The sequence below is a fragment of the Corella eumyota genome, chromosome 2, assembly GCF_963082875.1.
Source record: "Corella eumyota chromosome 2, kaCorEumy4.1, whole genome shotgun sequence".
Taxonomy (NCBI): Eukaryota; Metazoa; Chordata; class Ascidiacea; order Phlebobranchia; family Corellidae; genus Corella; species Corella eumyota.
The window spans coordinates 5,624,391-5,648,833 of record NC_137491.1 but is presented as its reverse complement, the minus strand read 5'-3'; the positions used below and the strand labels follow the sequence as shown (position 1 = coordinate 5,648,833).

Genomic DNA, 24,443 nt, shown 5'->3' with positions numbered 1-24,443 from the left:
ACTGCTATTAAACTCTTAACGTTAATAAAGTTAAGTAAAATAAACCTAAAACCTGGTGAATGAAAAAAATTATAAAAGTCGGATAAAGTAGAACTTAATTTACTTCACGTGCTTTGCATTTGTTCTACATTAAGAAATATTTCATACTTATTTGACATAAAAGCACACTCATCGTTTTCCTTGCACAAAATTTATGTTACTTGTAGTCGAACCTTAAACTTATTTTTGTTAATAAATGAGGTATAGTTTTTTACATTTAATTTTTTTATTTTATTAAAAAGTAATATTTAGGTATTCATTATGCTTTATTATTATGGGTTTGTCAATAAAAATAAATTTAATATAAATTTGTTAACACAGTCATTATATTTTCGAGGTTAGATTCAAGCAAAGTAAAACCACTGTAGTCCATTTTCGTTAACCGTATTCACACAAGAGCTGTGGTAAATAAATTTAATGTGTTTTTATTAAATATTTTTTTTCAACATATGCAATACTGTAATGAAAAACGGCAGTTTTAACAAAAAAATGGCAGTAAACGTAAAACAAAACTTTGTACAAACAATGCGATATTAACACAAAAGTTAATATAACTTCTATAAGTATTTGTTTAATTAAATATAAAAAATTAGTAAACATCAGATTACAAATATAAAAGTAATAAAACAATTACTAAAGCATTTAAACAAAAAATATTTTAACAAACATAAACAATGGCAATTATTTTAATTTTCATTTACAATACACATAATTGCCAACAATTTTTCTTAATTTTTTACTCTAAAATTACTTAATATAAATAAAGTTACTGAGTAGGTTGAGTCCAATATGCAAAATTGTGGTTAAAATGTCCAGCGTGTGAATATTGATTGACGTGGTGGGAATTAATACTTGGGTCTGGTGATTGGTCTGTTGTTGTCATGTGACCGATTAAACTTGGTTCTAAAAATATTTCATCATGTCACACAACAGGTTACAAAATTCTTTTTTTTGAAAAATTTCTTTTTTTTTTGAAAAATAAAAAAATTAAGGTTTTGGGGACCTTTTCGGTAGAAAAACAATCTTTAAAAAAATATTTACCTTGATGAATAGCTTGAATGTCGGGTTGTTGCTGTATTTGTTCAGAGGGAGATTGGGTCAAAGAACTGGGTGGAGTAGGGGCAGAATTTTGTAACGTTGAAGGTCCAAAACAACCAACATTACCTCCATAATATGTAGGAACTGGAACTCCCGAGTGCTGGGAAACGTAGGGGTAGGTAAGGTCGTGCCCTTGAGTTGATTCTATATTTAAAAAATTCATTTAAAAACTTGTTTTTATTCACAGGTTAAAATTTAAAAACTTACTTTGGTAAAATTCATGTTTGTTTTAGATACTGTTGATTACTTTTTACTTACTAATTTAAAAATGTAATATTTTTATTACTGATTACTTACTAATTTAAAAATGTAATACTTTTATTAAAAAATTTGAAATAAAGTTGAAAAATTAATTACCAATCGGTGTTGGAAGTGGCGTAATTGGGTGAACATTTAAGCTTGGATAACTTTCTGGACTAATCGTTGGTGCAAGTGGGTGATAACCAAAAGGCTGGGTAGCTAAAATCAAAAAAATATTTAACTAATATCACAAAAATGAACTATAATGTTTACTAATAAATTTTACATGTAACATATTATAGAACAAGTTATTTTAAGTAAAAGCTTACTAGTATTTTGTTGAGGAAATCCTTTATACATCGAGCTATGTTGATTATTGTGTACCAGGTATTTCTCATTGCAATCGATAGGAGCACTAGAGCACTGGTTTCGAATTTTTTCCTCTCTTCTCCATTTTGCTCGCCGATTAGAAAACCAAACCTCAAGGTTTAAATATATTTAGATTTAGTTTTGGTAGGAATGCAAATTTGTTTAAAAGCTTAAAATAATCTAATTTTACTCGAGTGCTTGTGTGCACTTCTATAGGAAAACAGACTTGACAAATATACTTACTTGAATTCTTGCTTCGGGTAAGTCGATTTTTCCGGCTAATCTTTCCCGTGCAAATACATCAGGATAATGTGTTCTCTCAAATTCTAAAAATACCACATCAGTAAATATAACATAAATTGATAAAATTTTATATCTGTGCAAGACATTTAATTCCTAAATAAAAAATCATTTTGAGTAAGGAGTTAATCGGGAACAAATGATTTTACCTTTTTCAAGAGCTTCAACTTGGGATTGAGTAAAAGAGGTTCTATTTCGTTGTAATTTTCTTTTAAGTTGGAGTCTAGCATTCGAATCCTCACTTTTGATTCCTATAAAAGTAATATTAAATTTAAATCTATCTGTATAAATTAAAGTATTTCAATCTGTTACGAAAAACAATAACATCGTTTGTATAAAATATACAAACAAAATTATTTAAGAAATTTCAAGAAATTTGACGTAGTATTGTTAATATAAAAAATCAATATTTTTGATGTAAGTTTTATACTAATCAAATAGCTAATACAGAGCCATATGTGGTATAATATGTAGGCTATGTTAAATTTCGTTTATCAAAATCCAATCATATCTATATCGGATAATCTTAATTGGAAAGCGTCTTAAATTTTATTTCAACTTAAACATCAGACTGACAACTTATGTCCAATGTTCATATACCCATAAACAATCCCTGTTTAAATATGTTTATTTTTGGAATTATTGAAATTTATGTATATTTCTTATCAATAGAAACTTGATGATTATTATATCAAGCTCATAAGTGAGGCGTAAGAAAATTATAGCACGACTTAAAATACAATACACGAAAGCATTAACACGTTTCCTACCCAACATATATTCCCACAAAACTTATAATCCAATACATATGTGTATCTTACACCAAACTTAATCCAAAAGTATACAAAAAAAAACAAGTTACTGCTTAGTGCAAGCATGTTAAACTAAATCTTGAGTATGATTACAATGTTGAATCAAAACACGTGTTAACAGAATAGTCCACAACACCTGATCTTAAAAAGCGGAATAAGTTTTTTAATGATTTGTTTATACCAGATAATGGTGTAAGTAAACGATTCAGAAACGTTAAGTAATTGGGACTTAAGGAAATTTACAAACATACGACCTAACATCTTACTATCTGTGCTTTAAAGCAAATCACGGTGATTAGGCCAAACATAATAGAAACCCTTTACAGAAATCCGGGCTTAGATAAGCTAGGTAAATATGACTTGAAGCGTGTCAAAATTCTAGCTGTGATATTTTTAACATGTTTTTCCCAAAGTTTTACACATATTCTAATAAATGGCGACTAAGGTGAGTTTGGGCAGGTGGCCATTTTAAATTTTACAATAAATCATTTTAGGTTTTAGATATTGCGCAACTTTTTTAGGTGTTTAAACCACAAGAATAGTTTTTGTAATAAAAAACACTACCCCAAAAAAAATAAATAAAAATTTTAGATGCTGCAACATTAGCCCAATATTTTTTGGGGTTTCTAAAAATTTTCACAATTTCTTAATTAAAATCTTTCCAGCTGAGCGACTTAAATTAGTAAATGTTGAAATCCGACTAAGCATAGAAGTCCTATAACGTATAGGATTATTTTATTAAGCTGATTTTCTATGTTATGTGTGTAGCGTGTAATGCAAACTTAAAAACCTACATTTTTAGTTTTTGTTGGAATGTTAAAACATATTAAGTTATTTATATTGGTTATACAATAATTTTTTTAAAAAACCTAATAAATTTGTATTTGAGTGTACAGTAAAAAATAATATAGATCGGCTAACGTTCATTAAATGCGCGTTGACCCTAAAACACAACTAAAAAATAATTTGTCACAAAAATATTCTCGTTTTGGTACTACACCGTTGCCTGGTTTTAAAAATTAATTCTATTATCTTAAAACTGGCATTTTGACTTTTAAATTAAAATCGATTTGGTCGTTTTTGTTGACAGGCTGACATGAAGTAAAAACTTGCGAAATAGATATGCGAATATCAAATCAATATAATCGATCACGACTTGTGTTTGTCTTGTTTTAAAACGCCATCATAAACTTTTAATTCAAAGTTAATTAAAACGTATTTTGATCAAAAAAGAAAGAGTTTAATAAAAAGTAACTGTATTGTTATAATGTTGTTTTAAAATATATTTTATATAGTTTTTTTTAAAACATTACAACATTAATTATTTTAACAACATTAATTATTTCGGGACACAAAATTTTCTAAGTTTCGGAAAAGTAATTTCTTGAAAAAAAATTACCTTTAGTTTCAGATTCCATGACGCTTTGTTGCGAGTACCAATCATGATAAGCCATCGACCAATCAGAACTCGTTCCTTTTCCTGACAAATTAATGTCACCGTAAGAATGTTGTTCCCCGTTTATGTTACGCAACACTCTATTAATGGAAGAAACCTAAAATCAACAAACATGTTTAATAATAATTACACAGAAAAATTTTATTTACGTAACGATTGTTAAATATAAATTTCAAATTTGCATATTTCTCTAAAGTGTTACCAATACATCCATAGCGATAGCCTAATACATAACTAAAACAATCAAATACATACTTCCATTTAGAAATGTTTTGGGTGCAAAGACCAATGGATTTTATTTAACAAAATACAAAAAAGTGACCATTGTTTCAACTCACACTTGGAATGTTTTCACTATTGCAGATCGTCTCGCTTAAAAGTCGATCTCGAATCTCCCAAGCAAAAATACTTGGACATTCTTGTTTGTACAGAGCTATCTTATTCACTACTTCGGGAGTAGCGACACGGGGTTTGCTTCCCCCAATTGCCCGCGGTCGTATCGTACCAGTCTCGTAATATCTAAAATCGAATAATGTTAGTACTTGGGATCATACGATTTTTTTACAAAATTTAAAGAAACTATTTAATATTAATGGGAGTTTGACAACCATGCTATCCAAACTGAGCTGGGTTGTGCCAATTTGTTGTAAAAACAAAATTTTTCTTATACCAAATACCTTGCCAAAATTTTGCTCACGCAACCGTTGGAAACTTGTAAGATTCGAGAAATGTCGCACGGTCTTGCTCCGTTGTGAGCAAACTCAACAATTTTTTGTCTCACACTGTCGGGTAAGGGTCGGCCGTTCACAAACATGCCACCAAGTTGGTTTACACCACTGTGTCCTGTAAAAAAATTAACATTTTATTGTATTTAAAATCAATTAATGTTTTAAACTATTAAGATAATAACTATAGTGCTTTGCTAAAAACCCAATACGAATTTGTAATTTTGAATTCTAAAATAAATATATTTTTTATAATTCGTTGTGGTCAGGTCAAGTTAAACAAAAATGAACTTGGAAATGGGCCATTAGTTTAAGAATACTCTTTAAATGGGTCCGTTATAATAATTTAAAGAGCAACTGACAACTTGAAATAACATAAATTTGACTTTTACTTCGACGGTAATGCATTTGAATTCCTTGGCGTATCAAAAATAAAGAGCTTAAAACATGCAAGCTATTCCCCGGCGGATATAGGTCTCGCAAGAATAAAAAAAACTAATCATTTAAAGCTAATTCAAAACAGGCTAGACCACTAATAGAGTGTATGACATCGACGTTATAATAACCCAATATCCGAGAGCAAGTTCTCCGAGCGATTTTTAAAAGATATTGATTTTTACAAAACGGGATAACAAACCGGACAATGAAAAACGTGGTGAGAAAACTGGTAGACCCGACTTTCGTTATTGTTATATTGCGGTGACGTCACCATTCGCTCAATTAAACGTTTTGTCTTTCAATTATCGCTCCGCGAAGAAGTTGTTGATAAATTGGGCACTTAGCCAGCGGGAGGCATCAATGACCGCTTTATTGACCCAAGGTCATAAAACAAACAAAGAAGAACGACTATTACGTCACAGTGGAGAGGTGCTATCGCGACCCTATTTGTTTAAATAAGGTTACATTTACATAAAACCATGCATAAATTATCATAAACAAAACCTCGTTTTTTAACTAAATTAATAGATAAACGCGATATTTAAAAGTAACAAACAAAAATTGAAATAAGCTTTTTTATTTAAAAAAAAAATTAATTATGTTAAAAACCTGTTAAAATTAATTTAAAAACTAGGCCATTTAATTTTGCAGAATTTAATTAAAGGTTATTATTTTTTACTTCTGGTGACGTTTGGTCTGAAAATTAAAAATTTTAGAGAGAAAATCCGATTTAGAAATAGTGCGATTTTTTGTCCATTGTTTAAAAGGATATTTGTTAAAAAGAGAACAGATTACGGTTAATTCCATTCAAATATATTCCAGCAAAAAAAATTATCCGAAAATTAGAATTGAGCTGGTTAGCAGTAAAATTAAATTTTTTTTAAAAATTGTTTGTCAATATATTATAAATTGAAAATAAAAAAAGGGAATAGAACAAAAACACATGTTAAAATAATTTGATCCAACTAATATTAAAAACATTTTATGAGCTTTATCACATAAAATTTACCTTTTTGACTGAACACTTCGTTGGAATAAGTTAAGGTCATTGATGTAGATGTTGTGTGGGGTCGATGCTGGGTTGAATATTGAGATAAAATATCGACGTTGTGTGTTGGGTATGCTTCGTGTTGGGTCGAAACCATTGTGCCGTAATAAATAAACTCTTTTTTCTAAAAATAGACAAATTTAAATTATTAATCATATTTTACTTAAAAAAAATACAAAAATTAAACTTTTATTTCAAATGTTTAATTTAAACTAGTAGACTATTGTAGACCTATTCACGAATGTATTTTGCTTTAATAACATAAAATTGTAAGTTATTTAGAATATACCATATTTGACCTTTGTGTGTTATGTTTATTTGACAAAACGGTTAAGATTTATTTAGTCGATTGTGTGTGTTTGTCATAGCAAGATGTAAATATATACGGTAAGTACCATTACATAATATACGAGGTATAACATATGTCTCTAAGATAATATACTTTGCTTAAGATAATCTTTATTTTCCTAAGATAATTTTATTTGATTTTGTTTAACGAATTTGTACCTTGTAACAGTTTTATTTATTTGATTTATCACAGCATTTTTTTTAAATATTTAAAGCAACATTTTGGGGCGTTTTATAACAAAGTATTTTTATATTTTATTAATTTATCTAAATTAAGTGTCAACAAATTTTTTTTTTAATTTTTAAATTAAAAAAAAATCCCACCCAGTCAGAATAAAACTAAATCCATACACCTGGGTTCGAATCCCCGTAACGAACATTAGTCATAGCGCGACAACAGAAACAAATCAGTTCGATTTTGCGAACATTTCAAATAAATCCACGAAGGCTTAATATGACGTAAACAATTGAAATCAGAACGTTTTCCGATTTGTCGAAAAATCTCAAAGATTATCACCGCATGAGCTTTTATTCTTTACAAGAACGCCAGGCGAGATTACCAGTGTTTTGTGTTATTTTGAACAAAAAAGAAGTGTATTCACATTTTTCAAAACAAATGTATAAATAAAGAAAAATTCTTATACATATATTTTATATATAGTTATTTTATTACTAAATTTGTAAGCATGTCGTTTTTGCTGCCGGTCTTTATTATGTACATACATATTTTTTTGTATTGCATAACAAAAAAATATTATACGAATATATTCTCATTAAACATACTTAAATGTTTTCCTTCTTAAACAGTTTTTGTTAAAGTATCAACTGTTAAGAAGATTGGTTAATTTAAAAAAAGTTTTGTTTAAACACAAACTAATATATTGACTTTCCGCCATTTTGTTTCAGTAACAACTTTTTCCAAATTTTGTTTTATTTTTACAAAATTGTTATTGCATATTTTAAATATTAAATCTAAATTTTAACTTTATACAGGGGTTAAATAAAATATTTAACAAACATTTAAAGTATAAAATCATAGAATACCACAATATATGGTATATGCACAAGCCTTTGGTTATTAGAAATATTTGTCCAAAACGAAAATATATTTATTTTATGTGATTTTTATAAAAAAAATGAATAATTAAGTTATAAATTTAACAGAGTAATGCTATACTAACTAATTTGGCTTATATAATATAATTATAATATAATTGTGTATAATATATATATGAGCCGTTAATATTGTAAAATTTAAATAAAGCTTTTTTTAATTATTATATTTTTTTTAATTTTTAAAATTTTAATTCTATTATTTTAGTAATTCAAATAAAAAAATATATCTAAAACTTACATAATCACATTGATATACAAAAAAAACACATGCATACAAAACCAAAACTTACTTCAATAATTCAAGAGCAAACCAAAACTTGCAGATAGTATTATAATAATGCTTTTCTTTAGGTATAATGCTTTCAGCCTAATTAGAAATATTTAATTAGAAATTAGTCCTCCTATAAGAAATTGAATCAAAATTCTAATGACATAAAATTTAAAATTTCGGACTACTAGCTCCAACCAAAAAATCCCCCCCTTTTTTTTTTCTTGTTTTATAAAGAAATGAGAGAGTTATTTAAAAATATGGGCGCGAAAGACTCTAGTAATCGTGGGAATATTTCGATTCTAAGTCCAGCATGGTCAATCCGTAGCGAAAGCCTATCAGTCCCAAAATAACTAATTGTCGTGTTTCGTTAAGACAATACCTACATGGCCAAGCGGCGGGATGTCTTACAATCGATGTAGTAACAATCATTAATTTACGATTTGTTCGTAACAACAACAGCACTGCAGTTACTCATTGAAGCAATGTTAGGATAAATATTCGAAACTTTGTTACCTACGTTTCGTCGATATTTTTCCCACAAGATTGAACTAATTTGTGCCGAGTTATTAAGTTCATGTTCGACTTTTTCTTAATCTTGTAAATCCAAAAAGGTAATTTCTAAAAAGAAAATAGTAATTAATTAAATCATTAAAAAAATTTATTTTAATTCCAAAACAATGCTAACAATTTTTGTAAAGTTTCGTTGTCATTTTGAGATAAGTGATAAAATAAAATGTTTTTTATTTATTTAAAGTGTTACAACTTAGATGTTTACACAAATAACAAACTACATAAATAGTCCTAAACATGTTCCCATTTTTTAGTGGGTTATTAGTATTTAGTAGACCCAATAAGACAACACCTATTAGACTTAGTATCGCCACCATGCGTGTAAAACCATTTATGATTTAAAATCAATTGTTACAAATACTGGCAAAGGCAAAGAATTAGTATACCTTTAAAAATTATTATTAATAAAAAAAATATTTTATAACTTCTCTGTAATAAATTTACAGATCGTTGCAATTTAAAATTTATTATTATTACTTAAAAATAAAAGCGTCGCAAAGACAAAGCAAGAAATAAAAATCTCAAGCCAAGACTGCGATGTAATAAAAAAGGGCCAACAATAAAATCCAAACAAATTAGCGACAGTTACAACCCCATCAAAATTTAATTAATTACAATTAATGCAGAAAATTTGAATAAACAATCAGTTTATGTTGAACAAAGTTTTGATTAAAATTAGCACTAACTTAACCTCATTTAAAATAAATCATTTATTGTTTAACTTTATTTATATAACTATATTTTATTACCTTGTAGGTTCCCTGAACAACCATATTATGTCCATATCCATGTGCAAAAATAACTTTGTTGAAAGGCTTCATACTTCCTTTGATCAATATTATTTATTTACCTATAGCTTTCAACATGTTGTATATCTTTTTAAATATTTTTGAACCAAGTTAAAGCTAAAGTAAACTGTATAAATGTGTATACAATCCTATTAAAGCTGTTCTGTTGCTTTTAGTGATGTTAAACTACGAACAACGTGGTATTCAAAAACTGGCACCTTGGTTTAACCTAAGACAAAGTTCGCCTGATAACAAAAAGTTCTGCGTCAGAGCAAAAATCACGTTTTAAAAATTGCCTTAATTTGGAATGCCAATATGGGAATTTAAATTTTTTTGAATACATTTTGTATTGGTTACCTAAATCTTATTATTTTTTTTTAATTGAATAATAGGTACAAAAAAAATTAGTAAAGTAGATATTTAAATTTCTACAACTTCTTCGAAATATAAACAATTTAATATATTGTATAAGTTTTTCAGTATTAAGCCTGTAATAGATTTACCTTGTGCTGCTTCAGATACTTCAAAAGTTCCGTAAATGTTTTAAAAAATTTTAATAATTTATTTATAGAACTTAATACAATGTGAACTTTTAGTTTTATATGTGAATTGCTTTAACATTTGTATAAACTTGTAGATCTTTGGGTTTTGTAAAATCACTGTATATGTCATAAAAAGGGTTTGTAAAATCACTGTATATGGCATAAAAATAACAGTTTGTATTTGTTTTTAAGTCTTCCGCTTTAAGTCATGAGTTAGCATGCACTTGTTTAGCCAGAAGATCTGTTTTAATAAATTAGCTTATAGTTTTATAATTCATCTAAAATGTTGTTTGAGACTCTGTTTAAATTCTACAATATCTACAATTTAATTTTAATACAAGTATTCTACACACTGTAATGCTTAAAATAAAGAGTTGAGCAGTGAACAAATATGGTGCAATAAGACAAAAATATGTCCTGATTAAAAAATATATAAGAAACAGTTCAAAGATTGTCAAAAATAACTACATTTCTAAATTGCGTATAGTACCTTCAGTGACAACTACTTAAAAAACATAGTACTGAAAGTAGTTCATTTTTTTATGGTGCAACTTATCTATTTAAGTATATTTTAAATAAACAGTTTGTCAAAAAAAAACTAAAAAACAGAACAAGCTTATATTTACACAATGTATTAAACTTAGTTAGCGCTTCTGAGAAAAGTGTAACCAAGATATGATAAATTACAATATGTTGCACCACCAATATCTTGCATTTTCTTGGGCTATGTATTTATCACAACATTCTCTCAAAGCTAAAAACAACAAGTAAAAATTAAAACAGATATATTCGAAGCACATTAACAAACCCACATCTTTCATAAGGTCAGTTGGGTTTTAAATTTGCAAAAATATATTTTAGTAAATAACATTTAAATCTTACATTTCATTTGTAACAGTTCAGATGCTTCAAGCATTTCGTCGATATTGTCCTTATTTAACTTAATTCCACCTTCATAAATAAAGTCTAGCACTTTCGTCATAGTATTTGCGGTAAGTCCATCAGGTGCTATAAACTTCATCACTTTTTCTTCGCGAGTTTTTTTCTAAAAATACAATGCTTTTGAAATGCAGTAAAAAAAATTATGACAGCAAAAATTCATAATTATCAGAATTAAAATTTAACAACAATATTTTATTGTTTTTTTTTCTTTAATTAGTCATGTATTTACTAGCTAACTACTTAAGACATAACCTACCTGAGCTGGTATTTGAGGTTCAAAATATTTGCAAGTACTTGCAAGAAAAATGAAATTTGTATTGAAAGTTTCATTCTCAGCAACTACCTCTACATCATTAAATCGATTGTTATACCGATTTCTACATAAAAATATTAAAATAGCAATAAAAATGTATTAGATTATGATTAGATGTAAACAATTTAATACATTAGTAAGGAATCAACTACACAAATATAACTACTTAAACACCATTTTTAATTTTTTGGGGAATTAAAAATAAATTTAAATTAATACACAGATTAAGCGCTTTTATGAAAATTATCTTATAAAATAGTAGAACTGTAACTTGCCTTCTTAAAAACGCTCTTAACTTTTCTTCATAATCGTCACATTTAAATGTCATTGACAGTGGTTTTGGTCTTTCAAGTTTATCATATTTATCTTTTTCGGTCATTTTATTTTAAATTTAGAACATTATTTTTCAATCTAAGTCTACGAAAAATAAAAATAACCGTGTTAAATATTCTTTATAGTTTTACATTATCTCATTTAAAATTCTTTTCATAAATTGAAATGCTAAATTTACCAAATAAGTATGCAGTTTAATGTCATGCCTAGGACAATTTCATTACCTACTTTTTTCAACAACTTATAAATATTTTGCATAGAAAATGTATTTCAGCCAAAATTCGATACATTAACAACGTGAATTATTTTGTACAACCAAATAGCACTAAAAACATACATTTTCTCAAAAAAATAAAGTTATAGTTAAACTACTCAAATATGATTAAAGGTAACATTAAATAAACTGTTTCTAGTATTTTGGAATAATCAATAAAGGTATTTAGTATAAGGCATAAGAAATATATACATAAAATAGCATTTTTATAGAAAACAAACAAAAAAAACATAAAAAACAACATAATATAATTTTTTTTTGAAATAATGTAATTAAGCATAAGTGTAAAAATGGCTTAAAACGATCAATATATATGTACTACAACAATTGAAAAATATTAACAACTTAATAGGCTACAAATTAATACAAAAAAACAAGAGAGTTGGTCTTCTCATTTAAATAGCATATTCTTTTATATTTTTTATTATTTGTGATTTTAAATATCAGAGTTTTCAAACACAACAAATGATGCTTCTTAAAAAAAAAGTTTTTCCAAAATAATTAACAGTTAATTAAATAGGATTTTACATGAAGAATGTCACTAATAAATTAACGAATTCAAAGTAATTTAAGTGTTTTTTGATTTACAAAAGCTTCCCTGCAATTTAAATATATTAGTAGAGGTTGGTGAAAAGTACTAATAGTCGAAAATTATCTAGGTTGAAACATAAGCCAAAAAGACCCTCACCCACAAAAACACAAAAAGTACACCGCTACTTGGTATAAATGCAAAACAGTTATAATTTCAGATAGCAATTGAGTTATAGATAAGTCGTTAATAAATTACTATGACAGGGTAACCCTATATGCTTGTATTTCCATTGGTTCAATACTCAAATTAGATTCAAGACTAATTGATTGTTTATCATGCTGTAACGACAGCGATGTCTCTCTAACACTACTTAAATCAAAAAATGATTTAATAGGAATATCACTAGTGTTTTCGCTGCGTAAAATTTTGCAAGTCGGTCGAAAATGTTGGTCAGCATCCAGAGCACATTCTCTGCCTATTCTGTGCAACAATAAAGCTGATTCACCAGTTGGAAGTAAGCCATCTTTTGCCTGAATGGATCTCAGATTCAACATGTGGATATCACAAGGTAGAAGGCCTTTAAAAGATTTATGGCCTTCTTTGATAAGTTGTAAATTTACTTCAAGAGTTGTATGGAAAGTTCTAAAAGGATGTAAGAGTTCTAAAAGTGCATGGTTTGTAGCTAATGACAAATAACTTAAATCTAAGTCGGATTTTTTGGATTTGACTCCTTCTGAGGTCCATCTTTCTACCATAAGAACAAAATGTTCAGGGGTAAAAAGGTTGTCACGTACCCCCTGACCCAAACCCCGGTTATCATCTTGCATTAATCTTCGATCGAGGATAACCTCAAGTTGACCCTGATGTAATGAGGAGACACCAAGTGGCTGTGCACTTAAAAGTGATAACCTAAATAAAAAAAATAGAAATAATAGTTTAATCTAAATAAAAATAGTTTAATCTAAATAAAAATAGTTTAATCTAAATAGAAAAAATAGAAATAATAGTTTAGGATAAAAACTTTGAAAACAATGTCAAAAAATGAAGGGGAGTAATTAATATTATTAATATGTCATTTTTATTGGTACTAAGAAACTACAAATTAACACGGCACATCACTTATAAAACTTAAACATTCTCATTCAAACCTTGTGTTTTGATCTTGTATATAAGCAGTGCTTGGCATCGGATAATAGTTTGCCTGTAATGGAATCTTACTGTAAGTTGTCCTCGGTTGTATTTGAAACCCATTCAGGTCAGTGTAAAATTTGGAACCAGATTGAACATCCGAGTTTATTCTCATGGCAAGTTCTTTGTTATCCATACTGCTTCGTATGTCAACATAATTACAAATGTGAATGCCAAGAGGTTCTGTACCAGCACCATTGCCAACATAAAGAGTAACTCTGTAAAATGAACACAAGTTACAAAAAGGTTATTAGGCAAATAGCTAAATATTAATTAATTCCAAACATATTTTGTTTAGAATTTCCATGATAAAATTTTAACATGCTGTGCTAGTTTATATCTATAGTCTATAAAAACTTTAATGTAATTTGCACCTATAAAAACTAACTCAGTAATTAAAACTTTAAATCTCACTTGTGCATCACATTAGGTAAAACCACTTGTACTTCAGACATAATTGGGCCTCTAAGTACTCTAGTTAGCGGCATGTGATCAGGAGAAACATGGGGAACTGATTCACCAGACGGTAAAAACAAGTAAGCTCCGCTTTTGTCTTTTAGTTGTCGTGATGTATATTTTGAAAAGTCGATTTTGACCTGTAAGCAAAATTATAAATTAAGACTAAAAATAAGCTGCTGGTTTAGAAGTCTTTCAGACAAACTGATCTTTAAAATTTGAACTTACAACTGTCTTTTTTCCATCTCTTTTCGTCACAACTGACTGCAAAAATCCACTTGAGGCACTAAAGATTGCTGACAGATGTTCGTTTTCGATCATGAATTGCTGATCAGCATTTATTTCACCGGGGGCAAGTGTAAAAGATCCAACTTGTTTGGTATGGGGTAATGAATCGGGTTTGGGGTTAAAAATCTCAATTGTTGCAATAGTGTTGGATGTAGATGATAAAGATTTTCTGCCAAAATAAAAAAATTCTAACTTTATCTATTTATGCAAATATTTTAAACAGAAATCCTTTATGGAAAGCAAAAAAAAGATTTTGTTTTAAATTTTAACACCTATATAAAATCTACTTTAATTTTAATTTTTTTATATTTACACAACCTTTTTGAAACAATTATTTAATTTAGCCAAATAGTATATCAAACGTGTATTAAAAAACAAACTAACTTACCCAATAGCATAAACAGCTAAGCCCGCTGCCGGTACAGTTGCTACAAAACTGAGTTGAAATTGATCTTCTTTAATATCAAGTGCTTGATGCCATACTGGGTTAATCTGTGACTTAATTTCTTCTCCCAAATAGTTAGTTACCACCACATCCGGAAAAGACACCATTACACTTACAACACCTGGTAAATTGTGTAAAGAAATAGTGTTTATAAATGGTTTGCTGAATTTGGAAAATTTATAGCACTAGAAATAGGAAAAAAATAAATTTAGACAAGTTTTAGGTAAGGTTAAAAATGTTATATTAAATGATTAAATAAAAGAATTAAGTTAATAAATATAAAAATATAAATAACTGCGACATAACACTTTTAAATTTTCGCTTTAAATCCAAGTAACATAATTTAATGTCAAAAAAGGACGAAAATAACAAAATACCTGTTCTGTCGTAAGTCAGCGAGTTATAAATAACCAGATAAACCAATTTCTCACTATTTTCACTTGGTATGTTAATAATATTTTGGCTGGGTACTTGATTTTGGGCATCGTATGTTTCATCGTATTCTAAGAAGTTGATGTCAGGGTCAATCCGGGATAAATCTTTGAACAATAAGACTTGTGCACTGACAGACATTACCTAAATAAATTTGAACAAAAACTTAGACTACTTTGGCAGATTCAAGTATAGTAAAAATATAACCGAAAGGTTTTTTAATAAATACAATAAAAAAACAAAAATTTTTGCGTTACTGAATATTAGATAATGACAGTGCCGAATTTTACCTTTTTAGAGTCCATAATAGCTCTCATGAGTCGATTTCCATAATCAACAACCACATGGTCCTTAGCTGTACCAGTAATACCATCATGATGTTGAAATAAGCCCAAATTTTCACGGGATGTAACTAACAACCTAATAAAAAATATAAAATAATAATTTATGAGCTAGCATATTGCATTAAATAATATACATATTTAAACCATATTTGTTCAAAGTTTTCTTTAGGATTGTGTTATAAAAGTATAAAATTAAACTTATTAAACTTTTGAACAGATTCAACAATGACAACACATAATGTGCCCTTAAGCTATTCAGTATATAAAAAAAATGTTGTTTATACGATATATATATAAAATATATATACATAAACAAACACTAACTTTTTAAAACATTGAAATAACTTAAGTCAACAAAAAAATGGCAAGTGTCATAGCTTTACTTATATTATCATAAATCTTACTACTTACGGATACAATTTTGAAAAGTTGTCATATAACCCGGTAGATTGAACACTAGATAGAGCCAGAGAAAACAAAATCTCAGCTCCTCTTAAATGTGCGGCAAGAACTCGTTCCTAGATTTTAAAAAAATAAACAAAATACCAACATTTTTTTACGAAACAACATTCAAAAAAATTTTTTTGAAACAACATTCAAACATTTAAATATTTTTAACTTAAGTACTTGCAAAAAATTGTTTTTCAATTTTTATACCTGCATCTTATGATAAGGTCTCGAGGTGTAATATCCACTCCAGTAATGATCTTCTCTGTCTGCATATGTGAAAAAATCACCTGATAATGCTGGCAACCTAGAGTAAATATAATATTAGTGTCATAATTATCAATTTATAATACTTAGTTATTGAAAAATTTTGTCACTGGATCCAAATCCAAAATAAATAAAAATACAAACAATTTCGTAAATTAAAAACATTTTTCGAACAAATAAATTTCATAACCACATTTTTTAATAACTTTTTTTTGACCAAGCAAACTAAATAACACATAACATTGGTTTACTTACTGAGATGCACCGCCAATTTCGGACTTCATTGCTTCGAAATATTCCGATAAAGTTCCAAACTTTAACTCAGCATTAAATTCAGGGTGAGAGTTTATAAATTCAAAAATTCGCTCATAATTGTCAAATTGTGCTGCAGCTTCTGAAGCCTGGAAAAATAAGAAATCTCTATATTTTTTTGTATCAAGAATAATTTTTTTTTTAAAAAGTACATTATATAAAAGCTTATAATTTAATATTCAACATACTGTGGTGTATCTGAAATCATCTCCTAAAATAATCAGCAGAGTGTCGGATTTAAATAATTTTGATTTCTTTCTGTATTGGTCGAGCAAAATGAGAGATCGGTCATGTACGTTGCTATCAGTTATTGCAACTGGGGGTACTTTCCATGGGCAATTTAACTTGAATCCAGGTAATCGGGCAAAATCAAACTAAAAACAAATTCAAAAGATAGAGCTATATTAAGATATAAAAAAAATGTCTGAAAGAGCCCTTTATCTTCTGGGCTTTTATAGATAATTAAGTGAATTTAATTTTTAAACCTGGCAACATATTTTAGGGTCAGGGCCACAAGTGTGTGGCACATCGTATGAATAAAATGGCATCATGTGGCAGGTCATATCGGTGCTACTATCCTTGTCCCATAATTGTCTCCATCTAAAATAGAACTAAAAAATTTTAAACACATTTTATACACTTTAAAATTATTTGTAACATTTTATTAAATAATATTATTTAAAAAAAGATTTTTTTTGAATAAAAAATCCTAAATTTGAAAGTATATTCAGTCTTTAAAAGTATACAACTGAATAACTTTTATTTACCTGAATTCAAATGATTTATTTTCAGCCAAAAACTTTTTGACAGCGTAATGAATCCTTTGTATCAACATGTTTTCAAACCCACATCTTTTAAGTATATACGACATTGTTGAACTGTGACCAAATGGATCGATGGCCCAACTACTTTTAGGAATAGCACCTGTGTTTCTCCTTAACCATTCATTACCTTTAAAAAAATATTTTTTATACATTTATTAATCACTTTTCCAAATAACTTTAAATATTTAAAGAAAAAAAACGAAAAAATAACCCCCCCCCTCCCCCAAAAAAAGCAAAACCTCTTGTTTTAGCAAAAAAATCTTAAGTGGGTACCTTCTATCATCTGATCAATCATTGAAAAATAATGAGTATTTGCTTCATCATTCATAACCCAACCACCTGTGACTATCTCAAGTTGTCCGTTGTTTATTAAAGTTCTTGCTTTTTCGATTCTTTCAGGAGTTGCACTCTGCCACCAAAGTGATAAATAGGACATTTCTGCCCAGATGAAACGCCTAAAAAGATAAACAAATTTGTTATAATAAAAATCTTAAAAATAAGTTAAATAATATTTAAAAAAAGTTATCTATTAATATTATGTGGTCAAAGTTAAAAAGTTTTGAAGATAAATTAAATGTCAATTGTTCTAAATTACATCCTGTTATTGATGTCTCGTTTAAAACCACAGTTTAATATTTTTTTTACCAGCTAGCTTATAGATAACTTTAAATACAAACTCTAAACCAAATAATAAAGAATTTTTAAAAAAATTTATACACCTAAATAATTAAAAAATATTGGCATAGATGTAATAGCAAATTAAAATTATTTAACAGAATAACTTACCTTGTAGATTTTTGTGATAAAGAATCAACAATAGTGTTTAAAATGTTAAAGGTTTGATCGTGAAAATATTTCTCAAATGTTTTAATCCAACCTGGATCGTTGTGAGAATGAGGAACAACAAAAACTAAAAATAAATGATAAGAATTATCATATTTAAGTAACCCCTACAGCATCTTAACTATAGAAATAAGTGAGTTTTGCACAATTGTTTTGCACAAAAGTTAGTTGGTAGACTATTTATTACAATATTTTCAATATTTGGCAAGATTACCCCAAAAAAATGCCAAAAAAACAATCATTTGACAATTTAACCTGAAAACAGTATTTTTTTAAATGTTTTCAGGTAGACATACCTTTCAATTTTTTACCCTGCCATTCCTGGTCGTTGGTGGTAATTGGAAAACCTTGTTTCCACACCCCGCCATCAACATCAGCAAATGGCAAAGTCTCATAAACTTTCACCATATTCACATCAGTGTTGGAAAATGAATAAGGAATGGCTGGGCATGTGTTTGAAAGAGAGGAGTCATTCAGGTAAGGCCTAAGGATTTCAAAACTTGTTAAATCAGTTGGTCTTACTAGATAGTTTATTTACCACAACGTGATTTTACATTAGTTACAGTATTTAAAGAAAAAAATAACACTGTTAAACCACTCCCATTTTATTTTACCCATTTAAAAAAAACACTAAAACCATTTTTTTAAATAGATTTTCTTAACAATTTTTTCATGGTTTTTGAGCATGAAAAAAAATAGAATGTAGAAGAAAGGGTGTATTTCTTTTGTGCAGTACAACGTAGTACAATGATATTAGGTTTAAAAATTAGAGATGATATTTAAAAATTACTTTAAAGGAGGGAAATTTTGAAGAACAGGTTTTCCAACAACTTGCTGATGTTCCATGTTGTGAACATTGCCCTTCTGCATTAAATCATCGATCTTTCCTTTAATCTAAAAACATAAAAATTTAATATTTAATCACTAACTTTAAATATAGTAACCCTAAAAATTTCTTTTAAGAAGAATATGAACATGCAATTAGTGTAAAAGTAAAAATACCTACTCAACATTTTAATCCATTTACATATATAAATAGACAAGATAGGGTGTTATTTAAGATTTTTAGCTTTAGAAAAATTCCCGGAATATAAAGTTAAATCACCATATCGAAACAAAGTATTAAGAGAGCTTAACCTTTTCTAAATGTTGTATGTATTTATATATACATGCAATTTACATTTTAACAGTGTTAAATCTACCAGATCCAAAATATACCAAGTGGGTTTGCATTTATTAAAATTTACATTTCTTTAACTTACCTGAAAAATATTTTCCTGATTCGAAGTTAAATCCTTTTCCAAAGTTTCAACTTTATTTTCCAGCTTCTTTACATCAAGATTTAGCTTCCCAGTCAACAGACTATCAGGCATAACCCCAAAAGCTCTTTTTGATTTTGGTGATTCAAGTTGAGAAAGCATAAACCAAATACTTCCAAAGAAGAACAGACCACCAACAAAGAAAATATTCCGTTTTTGACAACGCATTTTCAACAATTTAAACTTTACAAAATCTAAAAGACTAAAACCAAAAATTTTGATTAAGGTACAGCACCAAAAGGCTTTAAAATACAGAACCGTATAGAAACTGTTATTATTTAAATAAATTGACTTAAGTGGGTATTACATTTTAAATATTTTAAGCATAATAAACATAAAGAAAATTGATAAATTAAACTTTCAATAAGTACATCAAAAAATTTAAACTAAAATACCGAAAATAAAACAATAAATTGTAAATTTTGCACCTAAAAACGCTTTTATTTAAAATTTTGCTCATTATTTATCTTACATCGTAATGTTACAGTAAGTTTAAATAAATAAATAATATATATGATGTTAAACAACAAAAAATAAAAACCATTACGCTACAACAATAATAAACTGTAAGATAATTCCGTAATAAATAAGAGTACTTACCCCTACAAAAAAACTTAAAAACAATTCAAAATTTAACACTTTAATAAATGTCAACAAACACAATAAAAAAATTTCATTAAAAAGTAGAATTTGTACCCTAAATAATAAATAAATTTTAATTACCGCTTGAAAAACAAGTATCTACCCTATCATATTATGTTACCTATTTTTAATTAAAATATAAAATGCAAATGTGCAAACTTTTAAGGCATTTTGATTTCAATAAAAAAAATTTCTTTTTTTATCTTCGATACCTCATTTTATTAATACTATTTAATGTTTTGGCCAGCATAGGTGCTTTCTTTGGCACAAACTTTTTCATTCTTCCAGAATGCATGTTATCAACACTATTAGCTGTGATTGAACCGACTGGAATTGCTCGACGTAGTTGAGAGACTTGATTTTTAATAGAACTCGAACCCTGGCCGGAAGAAGTAGAATTTGAATAAGGCTTGGGTCCAGCCGTCCCATACTTTAACTGAGCTCTTTGAACGTTTCTGGGAGCTTTCGCCTGACCTATACCAACGTAAGCTAATTTTGTTCGACTTTCAAGAGGCTTGGCTTTGTTGAGTTTTGCCTGTATTGAATGAGTTAGTTTTGTTAGTTTTACTTCTCTAGCATCGTGCAACCGAAGATACATTTCCCTCCAGGACTCCATTTCATCTGGTTTATTATTTTTAAAATCATTTTGAGCATGCTTATACCACAAATCATCGGTGTCCTCTAAAAGATAACCATTGCAGTCTTCCAGTCTGTACAATTGCTCTACAGTACATCGCTCCAACACTGGTTTTATTATATCATAAGGTACACCTATCACATCCATACAATCAATATTGTTTACAAGAACATTCATGCATTGATCGTAAAGTGACATCATATTGGGAATAGTTGACGTTTTTTGTCCTGAATATATTTGCATGCGTTTTGTGTTTCTTTGAGTATGAAGTTCTGCTGCAATTGCATCAGTCATTGCAGGTGTTTTGTTATGAGATTTTGGTTCATGATGTGGCAATGGAAAATAATTTGCCTGCACCTCTGGCAGGTGCAAATCTAACTTTACTCTGCTTCCAGATGAAGTAGCCTTTTTACTAAGTGACGTGGAAACTTTATTTACTTTTTTGTTTTTTAGCTTGCTTGTGTCCATCGCCATAAAATCTTCAAATGAAAGATTTATATTATTTTTGGCTGATTTTTTTGAGTCTTTGGATTTGGTTTTTACTTTTTCAAACTTTTGTTTTTTGCTTGATGAGTTTGAAATTTCTGAAGTTGATTTTCTTTTAGAAGAACTAGTTGAAGAATGTTTATGTGACTTGGTGTCATTGTTTAAAGAGTTTTTTTCAGAAGGGCATGACTCTTCTTTATGCTGTGGCGGTTTAAGATTAACACTTTTGGTAATATTTGTCTTTTCTTTGTATCTCTTATTTTTCGTACCCGAAAACTTATTATTTTCTTTTGTTGATTTGTGAAATTCTGTTTTCGAAGGTGAATATGAATTGGTAGTGTCATAAACATTTCGATGACTACTATTACTTTTGTTATCACATAAATTATCATCAGAAGAATCAGAATTATTTTTAAAAACATATTGGTTAAACTGTTTTTGATCTGAATCACTATCCATTTCATATTTAATATTGGAAACTTTTGGCTGGTAGTAATCGCTATTATTATGATTTGATTTCTGGGGGGAGTTGGGGTAATGTTTATTTTCCTCCTTGTGATATCTGTCCTTGTTTTTCAACTTTTTTTTTTCTTTTGACTTTTTTTGAGGAAAATATTCAGTGTTCATACTTTCTTGTTTTTCTTTCTTAATTTGTTTCATTTCCCAATTCTGTGTAGGGTCATATTCATTATTGTGTGAACTAGATTGTACGCTTTTCATTTCCCAGTTTTCGTTTGGATCATACTCATTATTTTCTTCACTAGAATCTCGCGAGATTTTTTTGTTCATGTTCCAATTTTTTGAAGGATCATATTCATTTGAGTTTTCATTAACTGGTGAGTAATTCAATTTCTTGTCATACTTTATCTGATTTTTCTGCTGAACTTCATTAACAACAGTTTTCTTTGCTAACAGTAATTTCCATTTAGCAACAAGACACTTTGCAAGTTCTCCCACGGTGTCAAGTTTTCGAAAGTTATTTACAGTTTTTCCAATTCCAGTTTCTTTTAAAACATCTACAGTCATTTCCAAATCATCAAGTCGTTGTAATGCATGTTTAATTTTCTTAATATCATTGTGAGGGTGTAGTCTTCGCTTGTATTTATTCACATAATCAACAATTTCCATTATAAATATTAAAACAAATAAAAGTTGCTATAAACAAATAAAAGGTATTTTTAGCCGTTTATTTATGTTATGTCAACGAGACCATATTTATACGGGTTACTATTTTAACTATTCTTGTCTTTTGTTAGTTGCTAGTTAGTGACAAGTGTTAATAGTGTAAAACATAAAAATATAGAGTACGTTAGTTATTTATTAATCAAGACCAAAGATCACATTTTGTGGTCTTTCTTTACTGACTAACCTATTGCAAATATATGGTTTACTGTAAAATGTTTGTCAAGCAATTAATTTTATATCTTGCTATTACTACGCAATATTTCTAGATTTATAATACATAAGAATGCGGTACAGGGTACGAATTAACGTTTAAAAAACGATTCGCTAAACGTATTGTTAAACAATTAACTTTTTGCACAAAAAACGCGTCATTTTTGATTACTTTAAGGCTGTGTTACGTATTTAAAAAATTGCGCAACAACTAAACAAACTGCAAGAGTGAAGTTCACGCATTGCCAAAACATGGAAAGTTATTGTTACTAAATGCTCTATACTAACCTACTTTACGCAGAAATATGTTAATATGATTAAATTGGTTCGAAACCGGTTTAAATAGCTTCGTAAAAAATACATGAGTATACACAAGTGTTTTATTATCGCCTTAACCTTTTTTGGTTGATTCGCTATTTCTAATATATTTGTATAAAATGATTCGCTAATTTTACAAAACGATTCGCTTTTGGCGAATAGCGACCCGTTATTTCGTTCCCTGCGGTATATTTACTTGGCAATAAACATAAAAATTAGTATCGCTAATTTGCAGAAACGTGAACTTCTTTACAATCTTTGATTTGCAAGAACAAACACAGCTGACCAAAAACGTCACGTTTCCAAAAAAGAAACGTTTTTCGATTATCCTCAATTGAGAAAAAAAATGTTGTGTGAAACCATAAAAAACTAACCTAACAGGTTAAGTGTGTTTTATATGCCAAAACTATTTATTTAAACAATATATATGTATGGTATCTAGTAACAAACCTAGTTCATTGTAAAAAAATAACTAAATTTATTTCATATATAATGCATGGTTTGAAATGGTATGGTCATATTTAATCTATGCAATTTTTTATAAACAAGCCATATATATATTTACATAAACAAGAATTTTGTTTATAATTTTTTTTCTAAGTTTTTGGAAGCGTGTGGTTTTCATAAATAAAAAAATTGTATTAGTAACACAAAAATAAAAAAAAATATATACTTAAATTTTTACGTAATAATAAAAAAAGTTGCGGTCTTAAAAAAAATTGTTGCAAAAAAATAAACGAATGATAACAACATGTTTAGAAAACAAAGATTTAAATCATAATATTGATGAAAAGGGATCACATTGTTTTAAAACAAAAAAAAACGTTAATTGCATATGTTTAAGAATGTCACCTAATTGCGTCTTAGGTCCCGTAAACATTTGATATGAATAGAGAACAAATAGCCTGGAAAAAACATCACAACCTAACATGTACCGGCGTGTAAGGTCGTTTATAAAACTTTGCGACTACTATTGTCTTAGTCCAATTAAAAACCTTGTTCTGTATTTTTTTAAAACAATATCTCGTGAACAGACAAAAGAGTTAAATATTAATTTTAAACAATGTGAAGTTGCTTTAACACGATTTCAAAACACAACGCAGCAAAAAAAATCTACATGCAAAGTATTAAGTATTTAATCATTGTCACGAAAATCGGAAATAGCGGTCGAATAGCTTGTTGATTTGCAAGTTTTCTAGAGTGTAACTATAAAAAATGCATGTTTTTTGGCATAAATCGTAAATAT

General features: G+C 28.2%; 4 protein-coding genes across 4 annotated transcripts; all 4 read right to left on the bottom strand.

The window, feature by feature from the left end:
* Positions 1-805: 805 nt before the first annotated feature.
* Positions 806-9,651, bottom strand: LOC145742246 (paired box protein Pax-6-like). Its single transcript, XM_082560029.1, has 11 exons — positions 9,580-9,651; positions 6,487-6,649; positions 4,992-5,157; positions 4,653-4,833; positions 4,258-4,411; positions 2,196-2,297; positions 1,990-2,072; positions 1,707-1,857; positions 1,495-1,596; positions 1,081-1,281; positions 806-942 (listed from the first exon to the last, which is right to left on the bottom strand). The coding sequence occupies exons 1-11, from the start codon at positions 9,649-9,651 to the stop codon at positions 806-808; spliced, it is 1,512 nt and encodes a 503-aa protein (XP_082416155.1).
* An 833-nt stretch (positions 9,652-10,484) lies between these two features.
* On the bottom strand, positions 10,485-11,933 carry LOC145743453 (actin-binding protein IPP-like). Its single transcript, XM_082561416.1, has 4 exons — positions 11,691-11,933; positions 11,359-11,479; positions 11,043-11,205; positions 10,485-10,914 (listed from the first exon to the last, which is right to left on the bottom strand). Exons 1-4 carry the CDS (start codon positions 11,792-11,794, stop codon positions 10,844-10,846), a joined length of 459 nt encoding a protein of 152 aa, XP_082417542.1. The 5' UTR covers positions 11,795-11,933; the 3' UTR covers positions 10,485-10,843.
* A 387-nt stretch (positions 11,934-12,320) lies between these two features.
* On the bottom strand, positions 12,321-19,914 carry LOC145743823 (alpha-mannosidase 2-like). Its single transcript, XM_082561871.1, has 18 exons — positions 19,663-19,914; positions 19,191-19,294; positions 18,697-18,884; positions 18,344-18,467; positions 17,831-18,012; positions 17,501-17,684; positions 17,219-17,333; positions 16,922-17,107; positions 16,677-16,822; positions 16,365-16,461; positions 16,119-16,225; positions 15,654-15,783; positions 15,309-15,507; positions 14,875-15,052; positions 14,427-14,655; positions 14,157-14,338; positions 13,703-13,960; positions 12,321-13,463 (listed from the first exon to the last, which is right to left on the bottom strand). The coding sequence occupies exons 1-18, from the start codon at positions 19,885-19,887 to the stop codon at positions 12,809-12,811; spliced, it is 3,489 nt and encodes a 1,162-aa protein (XP_082417997.1). The 5' UTR covers positions 19,888-19,914; the 3' UTR covers positions 12,321-12,808.
* Positions 19,915-20,271: 357 nt separating this feature from the next.
* On the bottom strand, positions 20,272-22,633 carry LOC145741959 (uncharacterized). The gene has a single exon (XM_082559664.1). The coding sequence runs from the start codon at positions 22,610-22,612 to the stop codon at positions 20,561-20,563; it is 2,052 nt and encodes a 683-aa protein (XP_082415790.1). The 5' UTR covers positions 22,613-22,633; the 3' UTR covers positions 20,272-20,560.
* Between the last annotated feature and the right edge of the window lie 1,810 nt (positions 22,634-24,443).

Excerpts from the sequence above, each read along its gene's own strand:
- LOC145742246 (XM_082560029.1), bottom strand. The coding sequence starts at position 9,651 with ATGAAGCCTTTCAACAAAGTTATTTTTGCACATGGATATGGACATAAT. Across the intron at positions 5,158-6,486 it reads CGAAGTGTTCAGTCAAAAAG|GACACAGTGGTGTAAACCAA; the intron begins GTAAATTTTATG and ends ATTTTTTTACAG. Across the intron at positions 4,412-4,652 it reads ATAGTGAAAACATTCCAAGT|GTTTCTTCCATTAATAGAGT; the intron begins GTGAGTTGAAAC and ends TGTTGATTTTAG.
- LOC145743453 (XM_082561416.1), bottom strand. The coding sequence starts at position 11,794 with ATGACCGAAAAAGATAAATATGATAAACTTGAAAGACCAAAACCACTG. Across the intron at positions 11,206-11,358 it reads AACCTCAAATACCAGCTCAG|AAAAAAACTCGCGAAGAAAA; the intron begins GTAGGTTATGTC and ends TTGTATTTTTAG. Across the intron at positions 10,915-11,042 it reads TGAACTGTTACAAATGAAAT|CTTTGAGAGAATGTTGTGAT; the intron begins GTAAGATTTAAA and ends TGTTGTTTTTAG.
- LOC145743823 (XM_082561871.1), bottom strand. The coding sequence starts at position 19,887 with ATGCGTTGTCAAAAACGGAATATTTTCTTTGTTGGTGGTCTGTTCTTC. Across the intron at positions 19,295-19,662 it reads ATCAGGAAAATATTTTTCAG|ATTAAAGGAAAGATCGATGA; the intron begins GTAAGTTAAAGA and ends TTATGTTTTTAG. Across the intron at positions 17,108-17,218 it reads ACCCTAAAATATGTTGCCAG|TTTGATTTTGCCCGATTACC; the intron begins GTTTAAAAATTA and ends ATTTGTTTTTAG.
- LOC145741959 (XM_082559664.1), bottom strand. The coding sequence starts at position 22,612 with ATGGAAATTGTTGATTATGTGAATAAATACAAGCGAAGACTACACCCT.